The 23,348-nt window shown below is 44.1% G+C and overlaps 1 protein-coding gene across 1 annotated transcript in view; it reads right to left on the bottom strand.

Moving 5' to 3' along the window:
* Esr1 (estrogen receptor 1) overlaps positions 1-23,348 on the bottom strand; it is a 347,754-nt gene that overhangs the window by 227,225 nt on the left and 97,181 nt on the right. Inside the window, exon 2 of the mRNA XM_052169737.1 lies at positions 15,254-15,788. Coding sequence (XP_052025697.1) covers positions 15,254-15,717 — 464 coding nt within the window. The 5' untranslated portion in view covers positions 15,718-15,788. The remainder of the gene's footprint in view (positions 1-15,253; positions 15,789-23,348) is intronic.

Below are 23,348 nucleotides of genomic sequence, written 5' to 3'. Positions count from 1 at the left end.
TGCATACTTGAGCTCTCAACAGTGGAAAATGTTAATGATCACACACTTACTCACTATTTTCTCCAACCAAAACCCATCTGAGTGGTGAGCACACACCAGGCTTGTGACATTAAATTAATGTTCACCTGCTTACTCCACTTATCTCTGTGGTCTACCTAGGTGAAGCTACTGTATTAACCACTTAACTGTTGTTAACACACAAACACACACACACACACACACACACAAAGTATGTCTACCAGGGGCATACTTTCACTTACGTGTTTAAGTGCCTGAGTCTTTAGGGGACGTTTTTCATTAAAACTACCACTGTCGCCAAAAGGAAGATTTCTTTTTTCACTAGTGAAAATCCATGGGACACTTGGGTTTCATTTTCCTTTCTCACTTTCTGTCTTTCTGCTTATATTATCCTTTAGTAGAAACCATTGGAAAGCTTTAGCCTAGCATCTGGAAGTACAGCTCAACTAGCCTAGTTGCTGGCCTAGCATACAAGGGGTGTGATCCTCAGCACCGCCTAAAATAAATGTGGTGGCAACTGCCTGTAATCCCAGCACTGTCAAGGTAGAGGCATGAGAACCAGGCGTTCAAAGGTCAAGGTCATGGATGACTACATAGCCAGTTCAAAGCTACTCTGCGCTATATGAGTGAGACCTTTTCAGGAAGAAGTGGGAGAAGAGAGGAGAGAAGAGGAGAGGAGGGGAGGGGAGGGGAGGGGAGGGGAGGGGAGAGGGGAGGAGAGGGGAGGAGAGGGGAGGAGAGGGGAGGAGAGGGGAGGAGAGGAGAGGAGAAGAGAGGGGAGGAGAGGGGAGGAGAGGAGAGGAGAAGAGAGACAGACAGACAAACAGACTTTGACTTCAATATTAAAATAATCATCTTCCATGAAGGACTGACTTATAACTTGTCACTGACTTGACTGGCACTCTTACACATAGTATCACTTGTGGCCAAGGAACCCTTAGACTGCAGGTCATTGGGCAAGCACCTCTCAGAATATCCCAGGCATAGGATTGCTCCCCTAGTGGAATTCACATTACTGCAAAGATAGTGAGAGCAGTTTTTCAAAATGGGAAGAAACCTTGTTGATCTACAATTGTTCACAAAAAAAAAAAAAAAAAAAAAAGGAACCATGCAGAACAACCTTTAGAAAGCCATATAATGTCCTCCTCCTTCAAGTAGTCTTGCTTTTACACAGAGAGGGCATAAAATGATAATCAGAGCATATTTAATTCCTACTTGCTCTCCTTAGAGTGTTATGAAATATAAAATGATTGCCGAAGCCCTTTCAAATACTTTAATTGACAGTTCTAATAATTCCTTAACTCGTTAAAAATGCTAAAGTGGGAAAAAATGTTGTTCTCTTCCTTTATTCTAGAGCCTGTCTTGGTAAATATAAATTTCCACAGAACAAGCTGTCATGTTGTTGTGCAGTTATAAACCACCAGCCATAATAAATGTGTTAAACATTTATCAGGAACATTAATTATACACCTAACATGTGTCCCCAGCTATTGTTGTTCTTATTAAACTTACATTTCATTTTCTGGGACAATATTCAACCGCAGAGGGGAACAAATTTAATAGTAAACAGTACAAAAATCGGTGCTAGGCTCAGCAATTAGTCTCTGAGAAGACACGTGATTTTTCAACAGAGATAACTTGGCTTTCTTCAGTTTCACCATTGCTAAAACGAACTGACACAGGTTTTATTTTTGCATTGGTAAGTGCAGAGCAAAAAATCACATCCAACTGCTTTTGAAATCTGAAGAGAGTCAGGATGAGGCTCTAGAGAAACCTGGCAAGGTAATCCCTAACATTAAGCTTTGGAAACAACAACAAAAAATGATAAGAAAAACAAGAAAGGGAATGTTCAATCAAAACTAAACAAGACATGGTAATTAGGACCGAGAGAAGACAATCTAAAGTTAAGTGCAGGAGACGAGTCTCCGCCATGGAGTGAAAACTGACCTCCAAAGAGAGGTTGGCGATTTCCGCATGGACCCTGTATCAATTAAACAGATGGACAGTCTGGGCAGGTGCAGCCGGAGCGCCAGCCTTAGCCATCATGTTAATCTCTTAGCAACGGGAATCAAGCGGAATCCCCTCATTCCACTTTGTTGCTTTTGAGCTTCCACTGCAAATGCCTGAACTACAACAATTAGCTGGACATGGTGTCCCCTGGGCGAATGGGGATTGGCTGTGCTTCTGTGTGTTGAAAGTGTGATGGGGTGGTCAGGAGTCATTCCCACCCAGCCCTGACTCCGTCCTCCCAGCTGAAGATCCTGGAGAAAGTCATTTTGCCTCTCTGGACTTCAGAAAGCATAGAGAGAATCACGTCTAAGGTCTCTCTTTAGGTTAAAATGCTGAGAATCTGCAGTCTCAGCTCTACAAAAGCAAAAAAAAAAAAAAATACAGTACATCTAGTCTCTTCTCTAGATTAAAACCACTGTACTTTTATGATCCTATAAACTTATAAACACAGACAGAGGGCTGAACCAAAGGAACAGTGTAATTCCAAGCCAATATTAAATTCTGAGATTGGGTTCACATGCAAAGGAATTAATAAGGTCCCTATCAGCAAACGGTTGATAGGATAACACTTAATAGCTCTTTCTGAGATTAGAAGAGAAAACACACCCCTACTTAATGGCAAATTGTTTAAATACACATTTAGTAAACATCATAAAAACAGCCATTTCCCATAAAACAGAAAGCGGCAGCCCCAGGACATCATCAAAGATGAAAGATGTCACAACCGAGAGATATAAAGAATTGCCACAACCCAACTGGCCACCTGGCTGATGGCTTGCCCAGTGTCAGGAGACATAGAATCACTTTTTCCACAAATCATTCTGCTTGTTTAAGGTTTCGGCTCCATTTTCTGGAGTTTGAATCCCTGGTCCACTAGCTCTGGCCCTGCAACCTCAACCTCCCCTCTCTGAAGTTTAGTTTCTTTATCCATGCATGTGGCTGCATCTCATTCTTCAAAACTCCCAGGAGAGCATCCCTGGCTCAGTCAAACCCTCTGTGATCTCTGTCTCAGTCAACTAGGACTGGCTACTTTGTCAAATGTTCTCCATAGCACCTCTAGTGGTTGCTTCCTGAACACAACTCCTGGTCCACTGTCATTTCTTCATAGACTCTCATTTGTCTAGATGCCTACAAACTCCTTAGGAAGAATGTGTCAGATCCCTGTACCTATAGCTATAGGATCCAGGACTTGATCAAAATCCAATGGAGCTCTTTAATGAATTAACTGATGAGTTAATCAACAAAATCTATGAAATTACTTCTATCAATAATACAAACTATTGAACAGATAGAAGTGACCAATTTCTTTATAGCCAAAGAAATCCCATGGTGACTAAAACAAAAAAGGCCAAAATGCATACGACAGGCACTATAAAACATGCCAGACAGAGGCAGCATTTGAGCTGAGCATTTGACTTCCCAGTGGTGTGGTCCTAACAAAGGAAAGGCAAGGTGCGCGTGGCTCTGGACAAGATCTTCTTGGAGTGATGGCTGGAGACTGGCTGGAAGGTACAGACAAGTGTTTGAATGCAGTCTATGTTGTTGAGAAACCACCAGAAGCCATTAGGCCAGGGAAGGAGCAGCACAGCTAGGCAAGTCTGGAATTAGGTATTCTGGCAGCAAGCTAAAAGATTATTCAATAAGATCTGAACTAGAGAGAACACAATCCCCAACTGCAGTGAAGAAGGACCAGCCATGTACGAAGAAAGCAGATGGTGACGCAAGGGACGTCGGAGACGAACTGTCATGTCTGTGTGTTTAAAGGCATACAATAAAGCGACCGGCATCACCCTTATATCAACCACAGTCAGTCAGTATAAAATCTCAAGAGACTGGATTTTCTGTAAGTCCCTGGGTCCCTGGATGACTTTGCTAGCCATTTCCTATCAAGCACAGACTTCTTAGAAGAAGGTTGAATTTGATAAACTGGGTGGAGGGATTCGGTTTGATTTCATCATGCCCATTTCCTAAGCACCAGAAACAATAACCAGGGGATTCCTAGGCTGGAGAGCAGGTAACAACCCCTTATTACTTGAGATCTAGATCCTGATAACCAAGAAATAAAATCATTATCCACCTGTGAACCCCCTGAGGCACAAGAACAACCCAATAGCAGGATATGCCCATAGGTGCAATAGGGGCACAAATGTTATGGAGATAACCAACTGCTTTCTGGTTGTACCTAAAGTCCACTCCACAAACATGCCTGGCACTTTACCCGTGGTTGGGGAGCATTGGCTCTGCGGGTGAACCTACTATCATTCTACCAAATGGCCATAGTGCCATACTGCCCTCTAAATTCGTAGCTCTCTACCCATAGATCAGCTGCTCTTAGACCTCATCAGAGACATTTCTTTGTGCAGTAGATAATGCTTCGCACAGAAACACACCACTGACCAAAAGTACAGAAAATTCATGTCCACAGCGTGCTCGAATGAATCCCTCTCTCCAAGGCTCAGTGAGCACCATAGAAGAGGCACCAGAAAGATTTTAAGGGCCAGAGGTCTAGGAGGAGCAGATCAAGACGTATCCTCAGGGTATGACAGGACTACTGCACTGATGAACTCACAGCAGTCATGATTACTGATATAAGACCTGCACGGGATCAAGACAGTCAATACCCCAGCATGGAGGAGGAAGGGACTCCCAAGCCTTTGCCTCTAGCGATTGACAGCTGATGAGTCTTGGGAGGGGAAGTGTCGCAGGATTTTGCTTGTCTGTCCAATTACATTAGTGCAAAGGAGGCCTGTGATTGGATAGGGAAAAGGGGGCGGAGATAAGAATTGCTCTGTGTGTGTGTGTGTGTGTGTGTGTGTGTGTGTGTGTGTGTGTGAGAGAGAGAGAGAGAGAGAGAGAGAGAGAGAGAGAGAGAGTGCCAGAGGGTAAGGAAGAACTGTGACTGCAGACACGAACCCATGTGACAATCACCAGTCACAAGTAGCTAAGTTTTCACAAGGTTACAAATGATGGGATAACGGTTTTATCATTATCAATTAGCTCCAAAATGATTGTATTAACATCTTGTAAATTGTGATATAATTGATACATAAATCTGATTGGTTAATTAAGTATTAAGAGCCTTGATTCTACTGGGTAATTAGGTGCTGAGGTGGCAGATAGTGGGGTGTGTGGAAGTGAGAGGTATATGGGAACCCCGCCGTAGAGATGGCCCAGAGGGGGCAAGAGAGCTGGTGGATATTTCTCCCAACAGGGAAGAGTCGACTTTCGTAAAGGATACAGTTCCTGGTAAGTAGGTCAACCACCTTCCTGTTGTGACGGACCCACACCCATGAGTATATGGGCAGTACAAATTGGGGCCAGAGGGCTATTTAAGAAAAAAAAATGTGAAGTTGGGAGGGGTTATGAGTAGTAGGTGGGTCTGAGAAGAGTTGGTGTAAGGCAAGTGTGATCAAAATACACTGCATGAATTTCTCAAAAATTAAACTGTTTAAAGAAATACCGAATGCTGCATAGTGAAAAAAGAAATGTGGATGGTGGAGAAGACACCCAAGGAGATGCAGATATACATGTCTCTAAGATTTCAAAGTCTTGCTTCTTGGCATCATGGTTGAGAAGGAAGCAGGGCTGAAGTGCCAAGATACGGGTCCTTAGCATCCCTTCCCTTTTGACAAATTAGTCATTTAAAACAAAAACGAAATTATAATGGGAGAGAGGCACCAAGAATATCATACATTCCAAGAGCATTGCTAATTTTTCAAATATTTCATGACAGAAGGATGAAAGGGAGTCCTCCAGAGTATTAAAGACTTGTAAGTGTGAGTACATTACAACATTGGGAAGGGAGACCAAGCAGGGTCAATATCAGGTGCCAAGGCAGGATGGAGTATAGGTAAAAGGATTTGTGAAGGGAGATATGAAGCTAATTACTTTTCTAGTTTTAACCGAGTCAATTTTTTTTTCCTTTGTTACAGACAAGTACATAAAAATGTCCTTGGTAGCGAGAGTGTAAAATCCTAATAGGAGCTCCGTGGCTTCGGAACGGCCCACTCCACTGTGCAAGAGTTCACGAAGATGGGTAGAGTTTGGGAGTAGCAAAGTGGCTGCTTGGGAAACAAACATAATTGAGCTGTGTGATCATTTTATCTGTGAGTTCATTACAAGGAAGTGATTTCTATTTAAAAAAAACAATAACAAGAAAGGCTTTGGAATCAGGAATTTTCCAGATGTGCAACTAGATTTCATCATGCAGCGAACCACTTGCACCAATATGAATTCGGTTGCAGGCCCTAGAACAGCGGTTTTCAACCTTCCTAATGCTGAGACTCTCGTGTTGTGGTGACCCCTGCCCATAAAATTTATTTCTTTGCCACTTCATAACTGTAATCTTGTTACCATTAGGAATTGAAATGTAAACATCTGATATGCAGGATATCTGATTATGCAACCTCTGTGAAATGGTCATTCATCTCCAAAGGGTCCTGACCCTCAGGTTGAGAACTGCCGTTCTAGTGTTTATATCTGCCACTCACAGCCTGATACAGCAGTAACTCTCTGAAAGGCCTACATGAAAGAGAACTCTACTAACTCTCCAGTAGATACAAGACCCTACATCACCTTAACCTATGTAAGCACGGAGCAAAAAATCAGATCCTACAAGATAATTAATGTGCATGTGGGCTTGCATCTGTGGCTTTAGGTTGTTTCCTAATTTCATCTCATTTCCTCTGGCGAAAGTCCACATCTTCCTATCCTTCCTTGTGTCTACATCAACTGCAACTGCCTACCTCCATTTCATTTTGTTCCCTCTTGACCCTGCCTTGGGCACCCACACCTGATGAGGGTGTGGACCACTATGAGTTCAGTTCAGAGATTCCAACGTAATAAAACCTTGGTGGCCGCCAGGGACCATTCTACCACCTCCATGTCTCCAGATGGAAAACAGTTCTAGAAAGTCCATGCATATGAAATGACCAGAAAGTGGGTGGGGGCGGTCACAGAGACATCCAAGGAAACTTCAAAGCAGGGGACTACCCAGCCAAAAAGCCTTAAAGAGTAGTTTCGTGCTTTCTTTAATTACCTATCCAGCTTTAGCCTCAGAGGAATGGTTAGAAACTGAGGCCCAGGTCTGAGTCAGTTCTTAACAGCATAGATGCTTCTGCAACCGTTCTCCCTGCTCCGAGGCCACCAGCAGTGGAAAGTTACGCCTATAGGTGCTTACACATGTCCCTTTGCACAGAAGACTGTCCTCCCTGCCTTCCATATGACAGCTTTTCCCACAAGTGGCTCAGCTCAGCCTCAGCCTCCCCCCTCCATCTCTAAGATTGCTTCACTGCACCAGATTTAATGCTTGCCCTGGTCCTTATCGACTGAATGACTCTCACTTATTTGGAGGTTGCAGCTTGTTGTGTTCCTTGCCAGGGTAGTACCTGGCATCTCCTAAGCATTTCAAGAAACACTAGCTTCCTGCTTCCTTCTGGTTGGAAAACTTTAACTCCTCATCACAATAGGGTATGAAAGTTGGTTCCTTGTAGGCAAATTAATCAGAAGGGCAAACACTCTAGACACAGAACAAGAGCCCCTCTCGTCATTGTTGGTGGATCACTCTCAACTTCCTCTTAAAGGAGGAATAAAGGTCGCTAGAGTTGGTGATCCCAGAATTCAGGGGGTCCATGAACTCAAGAACAGCCTTGGTTATATAGTAAGTTTGTTGAAAAGATAAAGAAAGAAAAAAAGAGGGTCTGCGGGAGAGAAAAAGTAGGAGAAGAAGGAGAAAGAAAGAAACAAAAGGCTAGCACAAGATCATTGGCGTGTTGCAAATCCATGTCCTGAGCACCAGATATCGACGAATTCACTTAATCCTCACAAGATCTAAAATATGTAGTTCCTATTCTGATTGGCATCTTACACATGAATCTACCTTGGCACACAATTAAGTGGCTTGCCAAAGGTCCCAGCGAGACCAGAGTCAAGGCATAGGAGAGGCACGGGCTGCCTGGCTCCCACACACGTGTTTTCACCATGCCCTTAATTATTCCTGGTAGTTCCTTTCTATGAAGTCACTGTGAATGCACAGTGAATGGGCACTAAATCCTTGCTCCTGGAGAGGAAAACAGGGTGGGTCCCTGGGAGACTCTGGTCACGGTTTACCAACCGATCAATAACAAAACCTTATTTTATGTGTGTTTCTGTTCAAAGCACCTCATTTACTGTAAACTGTTGACTCGTTAACATTGAACTCATTCAACCAGATTATAGCTTATCCATAAACACAGCTCATCTCTGGCAGCCTTATGCACTGAGAAACACTAGAGAGTACTTCAGCACAGTGCCTAGGGGCATTGCACACAGTAAAAAAAAAAAAAAAAGTCGCAAACAAAATGGATAAAATTGCCAACAGTCTGCCACTAATAGAACCCCAAAAGGACGCATTTATAGCAAGAAGCCAAAAGAAAGTATGTCATGTTCGACCTTAGAAAAGAAAATACTTATTAGATGACTTCAAGTTTTTGTCACTCCGCACACGTCACCAAAAACAGCAGGAAAGTGTCAGCTCTATTGGGTTTGGGGACTTTCGATCAATTTCAGTGAGTGAATGAGTGAGTGAGTGTTCAAGTACTGAATCTGTGATGGATGGTGGGGGCTGACTGTGTGGAATGGGCTGACTGTGCGTGGAATGCCCTCTGGATCCTTCTTGATGTACTTGTCGTCCAAGGAGGGAGAGATTTTCCACGTTCTTCCAAAGACATCAGGAAAGCCTTTACTACATGGAACTTCCCAGAAAGCACTGCAGGTTAGACTTTCCAGCCCCCACAGCCCATATCCTCCCTACGGCTTCTCAACACACGCATATCCACAGCCTTGCTGAGGGCAGAGGGAAGCGGACATGAATTACCTGGGGCGTCTATTTGGAGCCCTCAGTGCTCAAATATCCTGCTTACTACAACCCAACGAGGCTTCCCAGGGCCCCAAAATCCCTTTCCTGTAACTAAAGAAAAACACTTTCTGAATGTAACTCCCTTGTGTCTTGTCATCATATTAGGAAATGCATCCTCCTACTCCCCATTGTTGAAAATATCCTGGCACAAACACTCTAAAGTCTACCCCCCCAAAACAAAAATTCGTCTCCCTAAAAGATCATTAAAATCAATTATATTCCCGACAACAAAGCAGTAAGGACGTTTTACAGCCTCTCCACAAAGCGCCATTTAAATACCTTCATGACATAAGTAAAATGAATCATAGGTACACTCAAACTGTTTTCAAAATGAGTGGGGTTTTTTGACAGTGTAGGAAATTAGCATAAATGCCTTGCACAAATTCACACAGTTCTAGAATTCCACAGAACAATGGCCCTCACTGCATGTTTAGTTATCTCTATGCCATCCATATACAGTGACCCCGGACAAAAGGGGAAAAACTGAATTTGAAACGTCTGTCAGTAAGATTCCCCAGCTGCTCTAGGCAGTGCCATCGTATGACTGGCTGGACTCGCAAAAGTGTATTTGATTGTAAAATACGGCCTCCATGTTCTTCTCAGATCGGAACAGGGGAGCCAAGTAGAGGGATAAAGGAACTCTCCTTGATGTTCTACTAAGGGGAAATTGCTCTCTTATTTTCCTTCAAGCTTCTAGCCATAAAGCGGAGGCAGGGATCCTTTCTGGAACTCTCTATCTAGTTAATGGCTTCCCGTGTTACGAAGGCATATAGCCTCGCACTATCGGATTTCCTACAGTAGAGAGGAGTCTCGAGGCCTGTTCCAAATACTGTTAAAATAACAGATGAACCGGGTCTATAAAGAAATAAACCAGAAAAGGTAGGAGAAGGGGAAATAGGAGTATAAACAGATGGAGCCAAAACAGAAAAGAAAAGAAATTTTGATAGGGAAGGGCCAGAAAGAGATTTTAAAAGGGGTTTTATTTATTTATTTATTTGAAGATGGAACAAAAGAAACAAGAAAATATGAGACAGAATTGGAAATAAAAAAAAAAGATCACGGAGTAAAGAAGTAGGCAGAGTACAGACGGCGGCTTTCAACCTAATGATTGAGATGATTAGTTCTAAGAAACTAATCGGTAATAATTGCCTTTTGCCTTTATGGCCTTAGAATAAGTTTTATTAAAAACTGTAAGAGAGGCAAAGAACAGCAGCTAAGGTGCCTGCTGAAGAGTGCAGGACACCCCCAGTCCACTGCTGGGACCCCGAAACATACTGACCCTCAGGAATCAGGGACAAGGAAAGACCGAAAGCTAAAGAGGGGACTAAAATGGCCGCAAAGAGAAACCAAGAATGGACAGCGATGCGCTTTCCAAGGAGATCCCCAGAGCCCCCTCCACACTCCAGATCAGCAATAAATCTGAGGATTTTAAGGGCTCGCATTAACATGCCTCTTCCTGAACATTATTTGACAAATTTTACTAGCAACAAGTGAACTTCCGCAGTTTTTCTAAGTGTAATGCATAAGGATTCCAAAAAGTACAAAATTATAGGGGGAGGCCCTGCAGGGAGAAATGCCCATACAACCATACTGAGGCCAGGGGGAGAAAGTTTGGAAAATGAATTCATAATAACATGCATTCCTCTAAAAATTCTATAGGATGGGAACCCCATGCTTGTTTGTGGTTTGAGTAAGTTTGACATTTCCACATAGCAGTCACACATGTTTAGGAGAATTACAGTATATTAATTTGATTGATAATATCTATGGAATTTTCTGATCCTTAAATCACAGCCAAATAAAATAAATCAAGTGTATTAGAAGCCTTTGATGTCTGCATAGGATAAACATCCCAATGCTACATGGTATCCAGAAAAACACCATACCCAGACAGAGCCTAGGATACTGTAACTATCATCCTCACTATCATTATCGTCATCAACTTCATCTGTCACCTTCAGTGTTATTACCACCATCACCACCATCTTCCACACTACCATCACAGGTCACCACCGCACTTAACCATATCACTTATAGACAGTCGCAGCAACCCTATTGTTTAAACCAACTCACTTGAAATTGCTTCATTAAACTACATAAAATTCTGTCCGCTTGTAATCGAACACATATCTTTCTAATTGTCACATTTTAATCAAATATAGATAAGTATGCATCACTTTGAACACAGCAACTATTTTTGTCCCTTATCCTGAGACCAAGCCTATCATAAAGGCTTAGCCTTAACCTCCAGCTGAACACTCGGGAGTAAGATGGCAGGACGAAGAGGGAGTACTTTGAAAAACAAAACTATCCATCAATTCACTGCAAGAGTTGGACCCGTAAAAGACTCCTTACTAACTTTGATGAGGCACCGCCTCCTCTAGGTGAAACCTCATATGCCGATTCTGGTCGGTAAACGGCAGTACTTCTGGATTTATCTAGAATCTTCCCCAGGAGTTTGCATTTTGCTTTGAAGCAAGAGTAGCCACTCTGTATCTTCCTTTCCTGAATAAGTGAACTGAGACTCAGCATTCTAAAGGATAGTTAATTTGTTTCTTTCTCCCTGTTCCCGGTCTCCTGGGGCGGAGTTGGTGTGGGGGGGGGGAATACTCCATGCACTGCTCTATCAACCTGGACCTTCTAAAATTACACTAAAAAGAATACTGGCATCAAAGGGAAGATATAAGAGAGCTCATCTTGTGGAGAACATGGAGTTGGTAAAAATGTGATTCAAATCCAAGAATTTCCTCATTTTTATAACTTTTCACATGATCAGTTGGACTTGAGATGTTCTAAAACACATGTTCTTTACGATCTGGCTTGCAGGAAAAACATTCCACGCACAAATATACAAACAGCTATTCAAATGTGGGTAAGGTAACGTAAAAGCGGGTGATTTTTGTGTAGCTTACCTACTGCCTTCCCATGCCCGGTCTCCTGTGGACAGCCCTATGTCCTTGCCATCCTCGGAAGGCTGAGATTGTCCACCTTTCTCCCTGCTGTCTACTGCTCCTGCCTTCTATGTTTTAAAGTATAAGAAACCAAAGATGCTCAACCCAAATTCTCTAAATTATGAACTTCACAACTTTATGAGTATATATATGCATATATACATATATATGTATGCATTAAAAAATAACAAGCAACTAGGGACCGGGATCCAAGTTGACAGAGCACAACACAGGGTAGGAGTAAGGGGTAATCACCCCGAGAGCTCTCTCCATGGTGGTGCGGGTACGAGCCACATGGGGCTGGCGACAAAAGAGAAGGGATGCAGAGATGTGATTCCATTCACATCCCAGCCTTCGCTCCATCCGAGCAGTGGCCCTTGTATTATTCTTAGACCAACTTGACAGGGCAGGTGGCCAGCGGCAATCTAAATGATCAAAACGTGTAAGAGCCAAAAGAAAAGGGGTGGTCAGATCATTCCAGGGGTGGGAGGAATCACGGGACATCAGTCCCTCAACTCTCCCTCTAGACCTCCTCAAAGCTGAAAGTAGTCTTCAGTGATCACCACAGACACAGTTCTCCAGACTGCACAGACGCCGGGGTCCAAATTATCAGCGGATTGGCTGATGTGGACTGCATGTTTCTTAAGTTTGGTTTGGTTTGGTCTGGTTTGAAACGTAGCACCTAGACATACTGACTAAATTGAAAAATATTCAGGCAGCATTAAACACCTATGTCGAATTTTTTTTTAAAGCGAGGTGAATATAAGTGTCTCACCTTTAACTTTCTTTGAAATCCTCAAAGTTGCCCTAAACCCTAACAATTCTGAATAAAATGACTTTCCGTGAAAGTCTCAGGAAAACCCAACCTACAAAACCACAGCTTGTGATTACCAACAGATCATGTCTCATAACAAGTTATCTAGACAAGTGACAATGTTTCTCACTTAATTACATGCCCCAAGCTATTTTACCTGCTACATCTCCTCATACCTAAATATGGCTGCATATTGTGACCAATGGAAAAAGTAGCCACGGCATGTAGATGCCAAATAAATCAAGCTTCACCCAAATTCCCCGACATCCCTGTGGCCCACTGGGATAGGTACAGGGGAAGAACTCATGAAGCAGCCCCATTCCACCATCGGAAATAATAAATTTTGGTCTTATTGGCCCACAGATACCAAGGCAACATATATGAAAAAAAAATAGAATGAAGATGGACAAATTAGCTTTTTTGTTTATGTAAATAAAACTACAGTGACTGACTGAAACATTTTGGTTTTCTCCTGAATATGTTTTAGGCCTGTATCTTTCAAAACTTCTTTGACCCTGACCCACAGTAAGACAGTGTTTCACCAGTCTAGCATCCAGAGACAATGAAAGTTAGAACCTGCCCTGACTGCATAATCAGGCACTCTTAAGATATTATTCCTTTAGGCTTTGTTCCATTTTTAAGACTCAGACTTGGTAAAGTGACTTCATCATTTACTGGATCGTGAGAAGCAATTTTGAAAAACACAGTTTTCAGTTCCCAAACTACAAGTACTTAGGAAGAACAAAGTTGTTGTTTTTTTTTAAGAGACTATTCAATTATTTACTTTTAAAAAAAATCCAAGGTTATTCAAAAAAGAAAAAGAAAGAGGGAAAAAAATCTACCATAAAACATCCATTGGAAACACTGACGTAGATCCGTCCCTTTTGCCTCGAGTAAGAATACAAATAAGAAAATCATTCTAAAACTAAATTGCTACCCAGGATTCCACCTGTGTGTAATTTTTATTTTAAGGATCTCTTTTCATTGTTGGTGGGGTTTTTTTTGGGGGGGTAGTATTTGAATAGCATCTGAAGTAAAAGTTTAAGATGGGGTATATTCTGGTGAGATTCTTTGACTCAGAGATGCTAAGCAGTGTTGAATAAAATGTGATCTCTTTTTATTTTCCAGTGTTCACTTTGTAATTATTAGCAAGGCAGTAAATAGCCCTCCAAGGAGCAGTCTCATTAGTCCCCATTGAAATGCACTGGCATTAATTTGCAAAAAAAAAGAACTGAAAATTAAATGGAAAAGAAAATACTTTGGGAACTCCATCATAAGGTTATGGGATTCACATTCTACCAATACCATCCTTAACAGCAAGAAAATTTTAAAGTATGAATTAGTCTTAATCGCTATACTTTGTTCCTTCAGTTTGGGGGAGGGAGGGGCGCTGGGGATCGAGTGAATAAATTATTTCCCTCTTCTGTCTTAATCCTGAACTGAAGCAAGTGAGATTAATTTAAACCCCAAAAAATTCTTTTTAAAGTTTCATTCACTGTTGATCCTGACGGTGAGATCTGGGCCTGCACCCACGTCGCCACCTGATGCTTTAGTCTCCTGGGTGGGTTAAAGGTGAGCTAGGATACACCATGATTTCATTCTTCAGTGTCTTCTGGGGCCAAACTGCACCTTAGTCCCATTTCTTCTGCTATAAATACATCTGGAAAGAGAACACTGAGCCAGTGGCCAACGCCAGCCTACAGTGAGCTAGTTTTGATTAGGCAGCCTATGAGCACCCGAAGACTCTGTACCTGGCCTGTGTATTACTGTCCCCTGGGAATTTCTAACAGGTCTTTACCAGAACCACCCACCTAAGCCTTCTGCAGGTCCTTAGGGAAAAGAAGCGGAAATAAGAGGAAAGGGAGGTCAAAAAAAAAAAAATCTCTCTTAGGAGAAACAAAAACTGAGGACACAAAACGATTGTCACTTAGGCCACAAAGAGTCGCTGCGTCCTGGATTCCCCTATGTCCTGGACTGCCTTGGCTTCTTGCACAGTGCCCGGGGCTAGGGGACAGGACGTAGCTAACCCATATGTCACTCCAGAGCCCTAGCTGCCTGCTGGGCCAGGCATGAAACCTGGCTGTAGGGGAATTACTGTGTTGGTGCTTCAATGTGGTATGTTGTAAACACGCGGGACACCAATAAATCCCCCAGCTGTCAGAAGTCATATGCCAGCAATCTGCTCGAGCTCAGCCAGAAATCAAAACTTGTTGAGACCCATTCAGCTCCCATACCAGAATTTCTGAGCAACTGGAACTCAATCCAGAACCCAGGAATTGGGAAGAATGGCAAAGCGATTCATAGGCACCTCTGCCTAAAAGCACATTTTCTGTATACCTTGAGTGTTTCCAGTCCAAAACTCTAGTTGTTTGTATTGTTGTTATTGTTGCTTTAAAGCTGCCAATAAAGAGAAGGCGGGCTCCGCAAAGAATCCTTCCTGACTTTCCTAAGGGGTGGGAGGCGGCGATCTGCGGCCCGCGGTGACACCCCCACCACCACCACCTAGTGCGCTCCCTCCCCGGGCCAGGCAGGACACAGCGGGCCACCCCTACGTGGCGCGGGTACCTGTAGAAGGCGGGAGGGCCAGTGTCGCGCACAGCGGCGTAGGCGCTGGGCTCGTTCTCCAGGTAGTAGGGCACCTGCTGGCCGTGCGGGTGCAGGAAAGGCGACAGCTGCGGCGGCGGGTGCAGCAGCATCAGTGGGCTGGGCGACACGCTGTTGAGCTGGGGAAAAGCCCCCAGGCTGTTGGCACCGAAGGCGGCCGCCTCGGACCCAGGACCATAGGCGATGCCCGACTGGCTGTAGACCGGCGCCGAGGCGGCGGCGGCGGCAGCGGCAGCGTTGAACTCGTAGGCGGCGCCCTCGGGGTAGTTGAAGACAGCGGGCTTGCTGTTGTCCACGTACACCTCGCCCAGAGCCCTCTCCATGGGCATCTTGAGCTGCGGGCGGTTGAGGGGCTCCAGCTCGTTCCCTTGGATCTGGTGCAGCAAGGCCATTCCCGAGGCTTTGGTGTGAAGGGTCATGGTCATGGTCAGTGGCAGCCGGCGAGGTACAGATCGGCTCCCCGCGCACGCAGAGGGCTCAGCAGCGGATGGGCCACCTGGAATAAAGGGTAGAGCCGGCGATTACAGGAGGCGCAGCAGGTCCCCTTGGCACGCGTGCTGGCCCTGCCCTTGCCCCTGCCCCTGCCCCTGCCTCTGTCCCTGCCCCCCTGCTCAGGGGCAGAGCTATCCTACAGAAACCAGGTGGCCCAACTCCAGCGAGCGCACAGGAGCTCCAGCCACTCCCGGGTTCTCCAACTTTACGTTCTGGTCTCCCCTCCTCTTAGACTTCGCAAACCTGATGGAAGCCGCTGGCCGGCGGCTGCAGGTTCCAGGCACTACTGGGAACGTCACACCGCGCGCGCACCCAAAGAACCGCTAGCTTCCCTGAACTTAACTTTCTTGGTCTTCGCTGCTGGATTTCGCTGCAGGGGGTGAAGGCAGCAGAGGGATCTCCAGCAGCCGCGCCCCCTCTCCCCACCCCCCACCCCAAGGAACAAGAGAACAGAATGGCCGTTTTCTTTTCTTTTCTTTTCCTTTCTTTTCTTTTCTTTTCTTTCTTTCTTCCTTTCTTTTTTCCTGTGTGCCTGTGCCAAGCTCCAATCTGTCTCTGTTTTGTCTCCTTTTCTGTTTGATTCCGTCTTGTTGGCTGGAAGTACGGAGTGTGTGCATAGAATGACCCTGGGGGGACCGGTAACTCTATCTGTAGCTGGGATAAGGCAGATAGGATGGGCTGCCTGCTAGCATATGCAGCCAGCCACCGACAGCTATATTTAGCATCAGCGGACACAGATAGGAGGCATCTAGGGCCAGACAAGTGGAGATGGACCATGTATAGGAAGAGCTGCACTTGGAGTCAAGAGAAAACCGCCAGCCTTCAGCTTCCTTGTCTGGACAAAAAAGAAAAGAAAAAAAAAAAAAAAAAACCCGCTCCCTAAGGGGTCCTTCCAGCGCAACCATGGCAGATTCCCCGAGGCTGGCTTTTCTGTTTTTGTTGGACCCCGGTGCCAAATTTGCTTCCTTTAGAAATTCTCATGTGGATATGATTCAGAAAAACCTCCAGTTAGGCACACTTGGGTGTCCCTGCCTTCCACAGGTTATGCAACCAAAACTTAAGGAAAACCAAGCATGGAATAAGACGTTTTCCCATAAAATATCACCTGGAGGTCGTTAACTAAGTCTCTGGCAATCAGGTAACTGTGTCTGTTTAACCAGAAACTTTTGAAAGGTTCTCCTACCTGTCAGCTCTTGAATTCTACAAATGGACCCTCTGGGGTTAACTTGGTGCAGGGTGCGAAGAATCTAATGTTTGCATGACAAAGGGGTTAAAGAAGTTTTTAATTCAGTATTGAATTAAATTCTGATTGCGCGAATATGCACCTGTTATTGCAAATTTAAAAAAAAAGATGCAAGCTTAGGTAGTTTATACTTTCTTGATAAACTGCTTATGCCCCGACCTGATATCCCCTAAAATAATCATTAACATATGACTTTAATTGCTAGCCCATATACCCAAGAAGAGTGTCTGACAAATGCCCCTGACAAGGTTGCTGTTACTAATAGTAACACTTTAAAAAGACTTTCTACTAAGCACGCTGTTTATCTAATTCTTAGAAAAACAGATAATTTTAGATAAACCACAGCTAAGCTGGCTTAAATCTAAAGACAAAGTTGAGTTTAGCACCCATAAGTATCCCTGACAGCAAAGGAAGGGTTAAAAATACATTAGGTGAATAACAGATATTTCTGTTTATGGACAGCGACCATTACTTTCCAGAGCAATCTTTTCGCAGATGATTTAGTTGCCGTAAATCACACTTTCAATTTTTCAAATGCCTTTTTTAAAAAAAGACAGGCAAAACAAGCACTTCAGATGAGACTCTTTAAAAATCTGAGCCTGCCAAATTATATATAAATGGCACAGAGAATCCTACAAGTCCAGAAAGCAGTAAAATAAAAAGCAGTGCAGATCTCCACCCCCCCCCATAGAAAAACAGCAGAGCCTCCTTCTCCAGCTATGATACAGACAGTAGGCAGAAAGGTAACTTGCTTTCTCAAACCGCTCAAGCTAGAGAGAGAGAGAGAGAGAGAGAGAGAGAGAGAGAGAGAGAGAGAGAGAGAGAAATCAAAAACCGATCCTACCCTGCTGGTTCAAGAGCGAGCGTCTTTCCAGAAATGTTCCATGGGTCTGTAGAAGTCAAAGGCTGAGACAGTAAGAAGGAAGGAAGGAATGTGCTCGAATGATCGAGTGACGCGGTGTGTGATCAAGGCAGAGCGTGTGTGGATGTGTTTGTGTGTGGAGTGGCAGGGACTCTCGGGAAGCAGCCAGTAGGCAGGGCCCTTGGCAGCCCCTCCCGGCAGACACCGCAGCTGGGCTTCTGCAGGCTGGATGAATGGCAGCGGCGGGAGTCCGGGAGACTTGCTGTCTGCCGAAGGACAGCAGCAGCCCAGCTAGAATCAGCATTCCTAGAAGAAACTCCAGCTCCCTTTGCTCCCTACCTGTGGAGCCAGAAATTGTCCCATGCTTTCTGCTAAGGAGAGGGAAACCGATATGGCTGTAAACCACGGGCTCACAGATAAACTAGAATGCCAGGCAAAGTGTGCGGAGATCAAGTTTACAAACTATGCCACGGGGCTTCTTCCTAAAGAATGTAATTTAACAAGAAAAGCCCTCTGAGATACATATGGGTCCAGCGCCCTAGCCCCACTTCCCCTCTGAATGGGATCCTTGGTTACCATGCTACCTGTGACATACAGAAGTCAGACCTCGCAATAAATACTTTGGATATGTTTCCAACTGAAATGCAAGACTCCCTCACTTTATTAGTCAAACCCACCAGCCTCTCTACCAATAGCCCACTGACTACTGTCTGTAAACACATCCCAAAGAAGGCATTATTTTAATCTTAAACTTAGGACCATAAAATAGCTTTGCTTTAAAGCGATCACATGTTCCCAGCTGAACCGGCATTGGTTGTAGACAGAGGTCTTGTACTTCCGGTGACGCCCGTGAATATGCCTAGTTCTCAGTGCTTCTGTCCACCACAGTACAACACAGAGTACTGAGGTACCCTGACTGTGCCTTCGTCCTGTCGCCCTGGGTCCCAGGATGCAGGAGGCCTAAAGAAGACTTTGTTGCCAAAGGCTTAATACCTTAGGCATTCAGTGGTTCTAATCACAACCCCACAGTGGCCAGTCTCCAGCCATAGGACCCTAGGCACTTACCAGGAGATTTATGAGTGGCACTTGAGCCAGTGCAAACAAAGAAAATACTAATGATATCATGCTGCAACTATACGTTTTTGTGCTAGGAAAGACTCAAAGTCATGATATCAGGACTTAGACAAGTTCCCTCAACAATCGGCAATGACCATGAATATCTAATATAAATAAATATTGAGAGTTGTGGTATGAGTAATAAAACATCTGCCTAGCAGATGGAGAGTCATGGGTTTGAGATCTAGCACTGCACAGATGAACAAACAAATAAATAAATATTGGGAAAAAGAGAGATCATTAACCCTTTCTGGTGATAGTGTTGATTCCTGATGACAGCCGCACCTCCGATAGGTCAACAATGACGTCACATTCATCAAGCTAGTCCAACTAAACTGTGCAACAAAAGAAGACGGTAGAAGAGAAGTGAGTCAAGGAAAGTTGGTGTAAAAAGAGAGAGAGAGAAAGGCACCTGGAGACCTGCATGGGAAGGGTATAAGAAGGCAGACTATCATCTCAGGGACTTTGGCTGTGGACGTTTACAATCCCAGATAGCCTAAGCTAGCTCGAGAAAGACATTTCCAGGAATAGCTTTCAGACTCTTAGTAAACTCTGCCTCCCAGGGACAGGGGCTGTGGCGAGAAGCATGGCCCGCCATGTTGGTTCCCCCCACCCTCCAGCCCCATCACTCTAGCCACCTGTTTTTTCTTGGAGTCCCATCTCTCTCCTCTTCTCTCCGAGTCCTAGGTTGAGCACACACTGTACTGCTTGCCCAGGTGAAGGGGAGAACGTGGGCGTCTCTGTTTTCCTGCCCAGTGCAGCCTCCAACTCAAGCACCCATCTTCATTCTCTCCTGACCCCAACACTTCTTTTCAGACAGCATCCATTGCTGTCTCTTGTCTGACACTCCTTTCGCCTTCTACAGCTATCTGCGAAGCAATTCCCAAACCCGTAGTTTGCACAGCTATCTGCGAAGCAATTCCCAAACCCGTAGTTTGCACGCTTCCCCTTACCCGTGCATTCTCCATCCCTTTGCAGCTGCCTCCTGCCTCACTTGTCTAAGTGCAGGCTCAGCTGCACCCCTATCCCAAATCCCAGTTTCTCTGAGAGGAGAGTCCCTTACTCTCTCCCAGACCTGTCTTTTCTAGTCTATCATCCCCAACACAGCCGGATGAATAAAAATTTATTGTTCCAAAAACCCCAAAGCTTTGCTTTTCTTGATTTTTTTTTTCTTTTCTGCTTAGAATATTCACTTTTCCGGCTTGGCAGAAAACATGCTTTCTTGAGGTTCGGACCAAGCAACAGCACATCCTCACAGTCATTCTCCACAGCCTCTGTCTTCTGAGTCCCGGTTGTAGTTCTCAGCCATTTTCCCTCTTCCTCCCTGAACTCAAGTTATTTGTGTTGCCTTATCCCACCAAGGAGCAACCCAAAGGCCTGACTCTAAGGGTGTGAGACATGTTGTCTGTTCATTGTTAGCTCACCAAATATGGACTAATTTCCCATCTAGATACTTCAAAGGACAAACCAGGACCCCGATGTGTCTGAACGACTCTTTCTGAAAACTAACTTTTCGCATGACCATGACCGTCCCGGCACTTTGCAAACTGTGATTTGCAAGGATGTTATCTTCCTATCTTCACAGCAACGGAAGCCATAAAACCAAACTTCAAATCCATCTCATCTCGAGGCAGAAGCCAGCAGTGCTGCTTGGTTCACCCAGAAAGGTTTCCATCTTAGTTCTTAACCAGACAGTCAGTACTGGGGCCAGGCAGAGCCTCCTCGCCAGCCCCACTGAAGGCTTTTTACATTTACAAAAACATTATCTCTCTACAGAAACATGAAAGAAAAAGGGGCTGTCGGTGCATGATAGCTTATGCTGCTAACATGCTGCCTGTGCTGAGATGGGAAAAATTTAGCTCTGTACAGTTTGAATATTACTGTAATTATAAATGGGGTGTATGTGTGCATGCATGTGTGTATGTTTGTGTATGTGTATATGTGAGTGCATATGTGTATTATGTTGTTTATGTGTGTATGTGCATATGTATGTATATGTATGTGTGTGCATGTATGTATGTTCATATGTGTATGTGTGTATGTATGTGTGTATGTGTATATGTGTATGTGTGCACATGTGTGTATGTTTGTCTGTATGTGCATATATATATGTATATGTGTGCATATCTGTGTGTCCACATATGTCTATGTATGTGTATGTATGTGTGTTCATATTATGTGTATGTATATGTGTGCATATGTGTGTATCCATATGTCTGTGTGAGTATGTATGTGAGTTCATATATGTGTATTGTGTATGTACATATGTATGTTTATATGTGTATGTATGTGTATGTGTTCGCTCTTTCCATTTTGTTCTTTCTTTTCTTCTTTCCTTCTTTTCTTCTTTTCTCCTTTTCTTCTTCCTTTTTAAGACAAAGTATTAACCTGAAGCCCAAACTATGCTGGAACTCACTATGTAGCCCAGACTGCTGGAACTCACTCTGATGGCCTAGGATGACTCAAGAGGAGCTGGCAGAGTGCTGACATCTCAACAATCAGTGAATAGGACAGTGGAGAACCTGTCCCTGAGTCCTGATTTAATACTATTTTCTTCCACAGGAGAAACATGAAAAGTTTTCCCTCTAAAGGGCTTTTCATTTTAAAGATAGTTTGAGCACTGATTTTTTTTTCCCTTTGGTAGTCTCCTAGACTTTTACCTTACAGTATTAACGGACAATGTAATGCACATAAATTAAGTATATAACCTGACAAACATGGATCGTTACCTTACAGTATTAACGGACAATGTAATGCACATATATTAAGCATACAACCTGACAAACATGGATCGATTTCACTGTTAACAACCATGTCAAACTAAGTATAGAGCATTTGACTATTTAAATCACCCCAGAAAGTCCCTTATATCCTCTAATCAATCCCCCACCTTTACAGGCTGATGTGTTACCATAGAGCTTTTTCTACCTGACCCGGGTGCTCACTTAAACACTGGAGCACATACAACCCATCAGAAAGCCCATCCAGGCACTGGGCTCCCAGCATCCGCTTCCCCTGGCATCAGGGTACAGAGCTGTAATTGCCTTATTCAGAGCCTACTGCCTGGGGAGGGGGAGCCCTGGAAGTCCCTGAATTTTACTAACATTCTTCCATTTGTAGACGTTTTAAGAACAGTAGGCTTTTCACTTTAATTTGGTGATGCCGTCCTGAGCTAAGATAGTACCTGACCTTTCAGAACTGCACTTGGTAGATATAGTAATCAATACAAGCTTAGCATGTTGAAATGTTACGCTTGGAAGACCGCAGGGGTACACAGTAACCAGAAGCCAATGGGAAGCCTTGCCGTTTCACCCCCATTGTCAAATCAAAGAAAGAATATTTGTAAACCGATAACTCATCCAAAATCCTTTAACTAACCCTGTGACCTCAGATCTACTCTCTGTCTCCCTGATGATGGCGCAAAGATAATTCTAATTCTCTTCTCGCTTGCCAGGCATAACAGCTACTCTTTATAACAGATCAATGAGTGATTCGGAGATAATGCTCAGCTTAATAGAATTTAGCCACTTTCATTTTATCTTTTCTTGGAAAAAAATTTTTTTCAAATACCTTGCAAACTTCTCGTACTGTTTACCTGCCTCGCATGGGGTAGAAGATAATTCAGAAAGGGCTTTCGTGGCAAGTTCCATGAGTAACACAGGAGTTGTAATTATCCCAATTATTGTCACACAGTGTCCCTTTCCTGCCTTCATCTATTGTTTATCTGAAGAATCACATTGTCAGCTTAAGGGTGCTATTCCTTTGTGGAGAGCAATAACCAATGACTAAATACATTGAAATTCAGGATCCACTGTTAAATTTAAATCCACTGTTAGGAGAGTTTACACAGACATGGATGGACAGACACACACACAAACACACACACACACACACACAATCTACGAAGAATTGTCTCCAATGTCAAAGTCAAACCCTCCAAATGCTAAAAGGAAAAGCCAACAGATAGCAGAGTGCTGGAGTTTTGAGCCTTTGCCTAAGCCTTTCCTAGCATGGTAGTCACAGCCATGGCTGACGCCCACTCTCTCTAAGGATCCAGGACCCTCAGGCTGGCTAGCAGATGCCCCTCCTCTCTCCCGCCCCCGAGTAGCAATCACGCATCTCTGAGGGAGTAGTGCCTCTGTAATCATGCCAATGAGTGACTCGTTCATTCACTTCCCTGAAACAATATTGATTACTATATTTACCAAGAGCAACTCGGAAGGGTCAGGTACTGTCTTAGTCAGCTCAGATTGCCATCACCAAATGTCACAGGGAGGGAACTCAGAACAGCATGCATTTCCTTTCTCTTGCTTAGTTAAGCTGCCATCTGAGAGCAGGTTCCC

This window comes from Apodemus sylvaticus, chromosome 23, assembly GCF_947179515.1.
Source record: "Apodemus sylvaticus chromosome 23, mApoSyl1.1, whole genome shotgun sequence".
Classification (NCBI taxonomy): domain Eukaryota; kingdom Metazoa; phylum Chordata; class Mammalia; order Rodentia; family Muridae; genus Apodemus; species Apodemus sylvaticus.
Note: the sequence above shows the minus strand (reverse complement) of the source record. Positions and strands in the feature narration are given on the sequence as shown.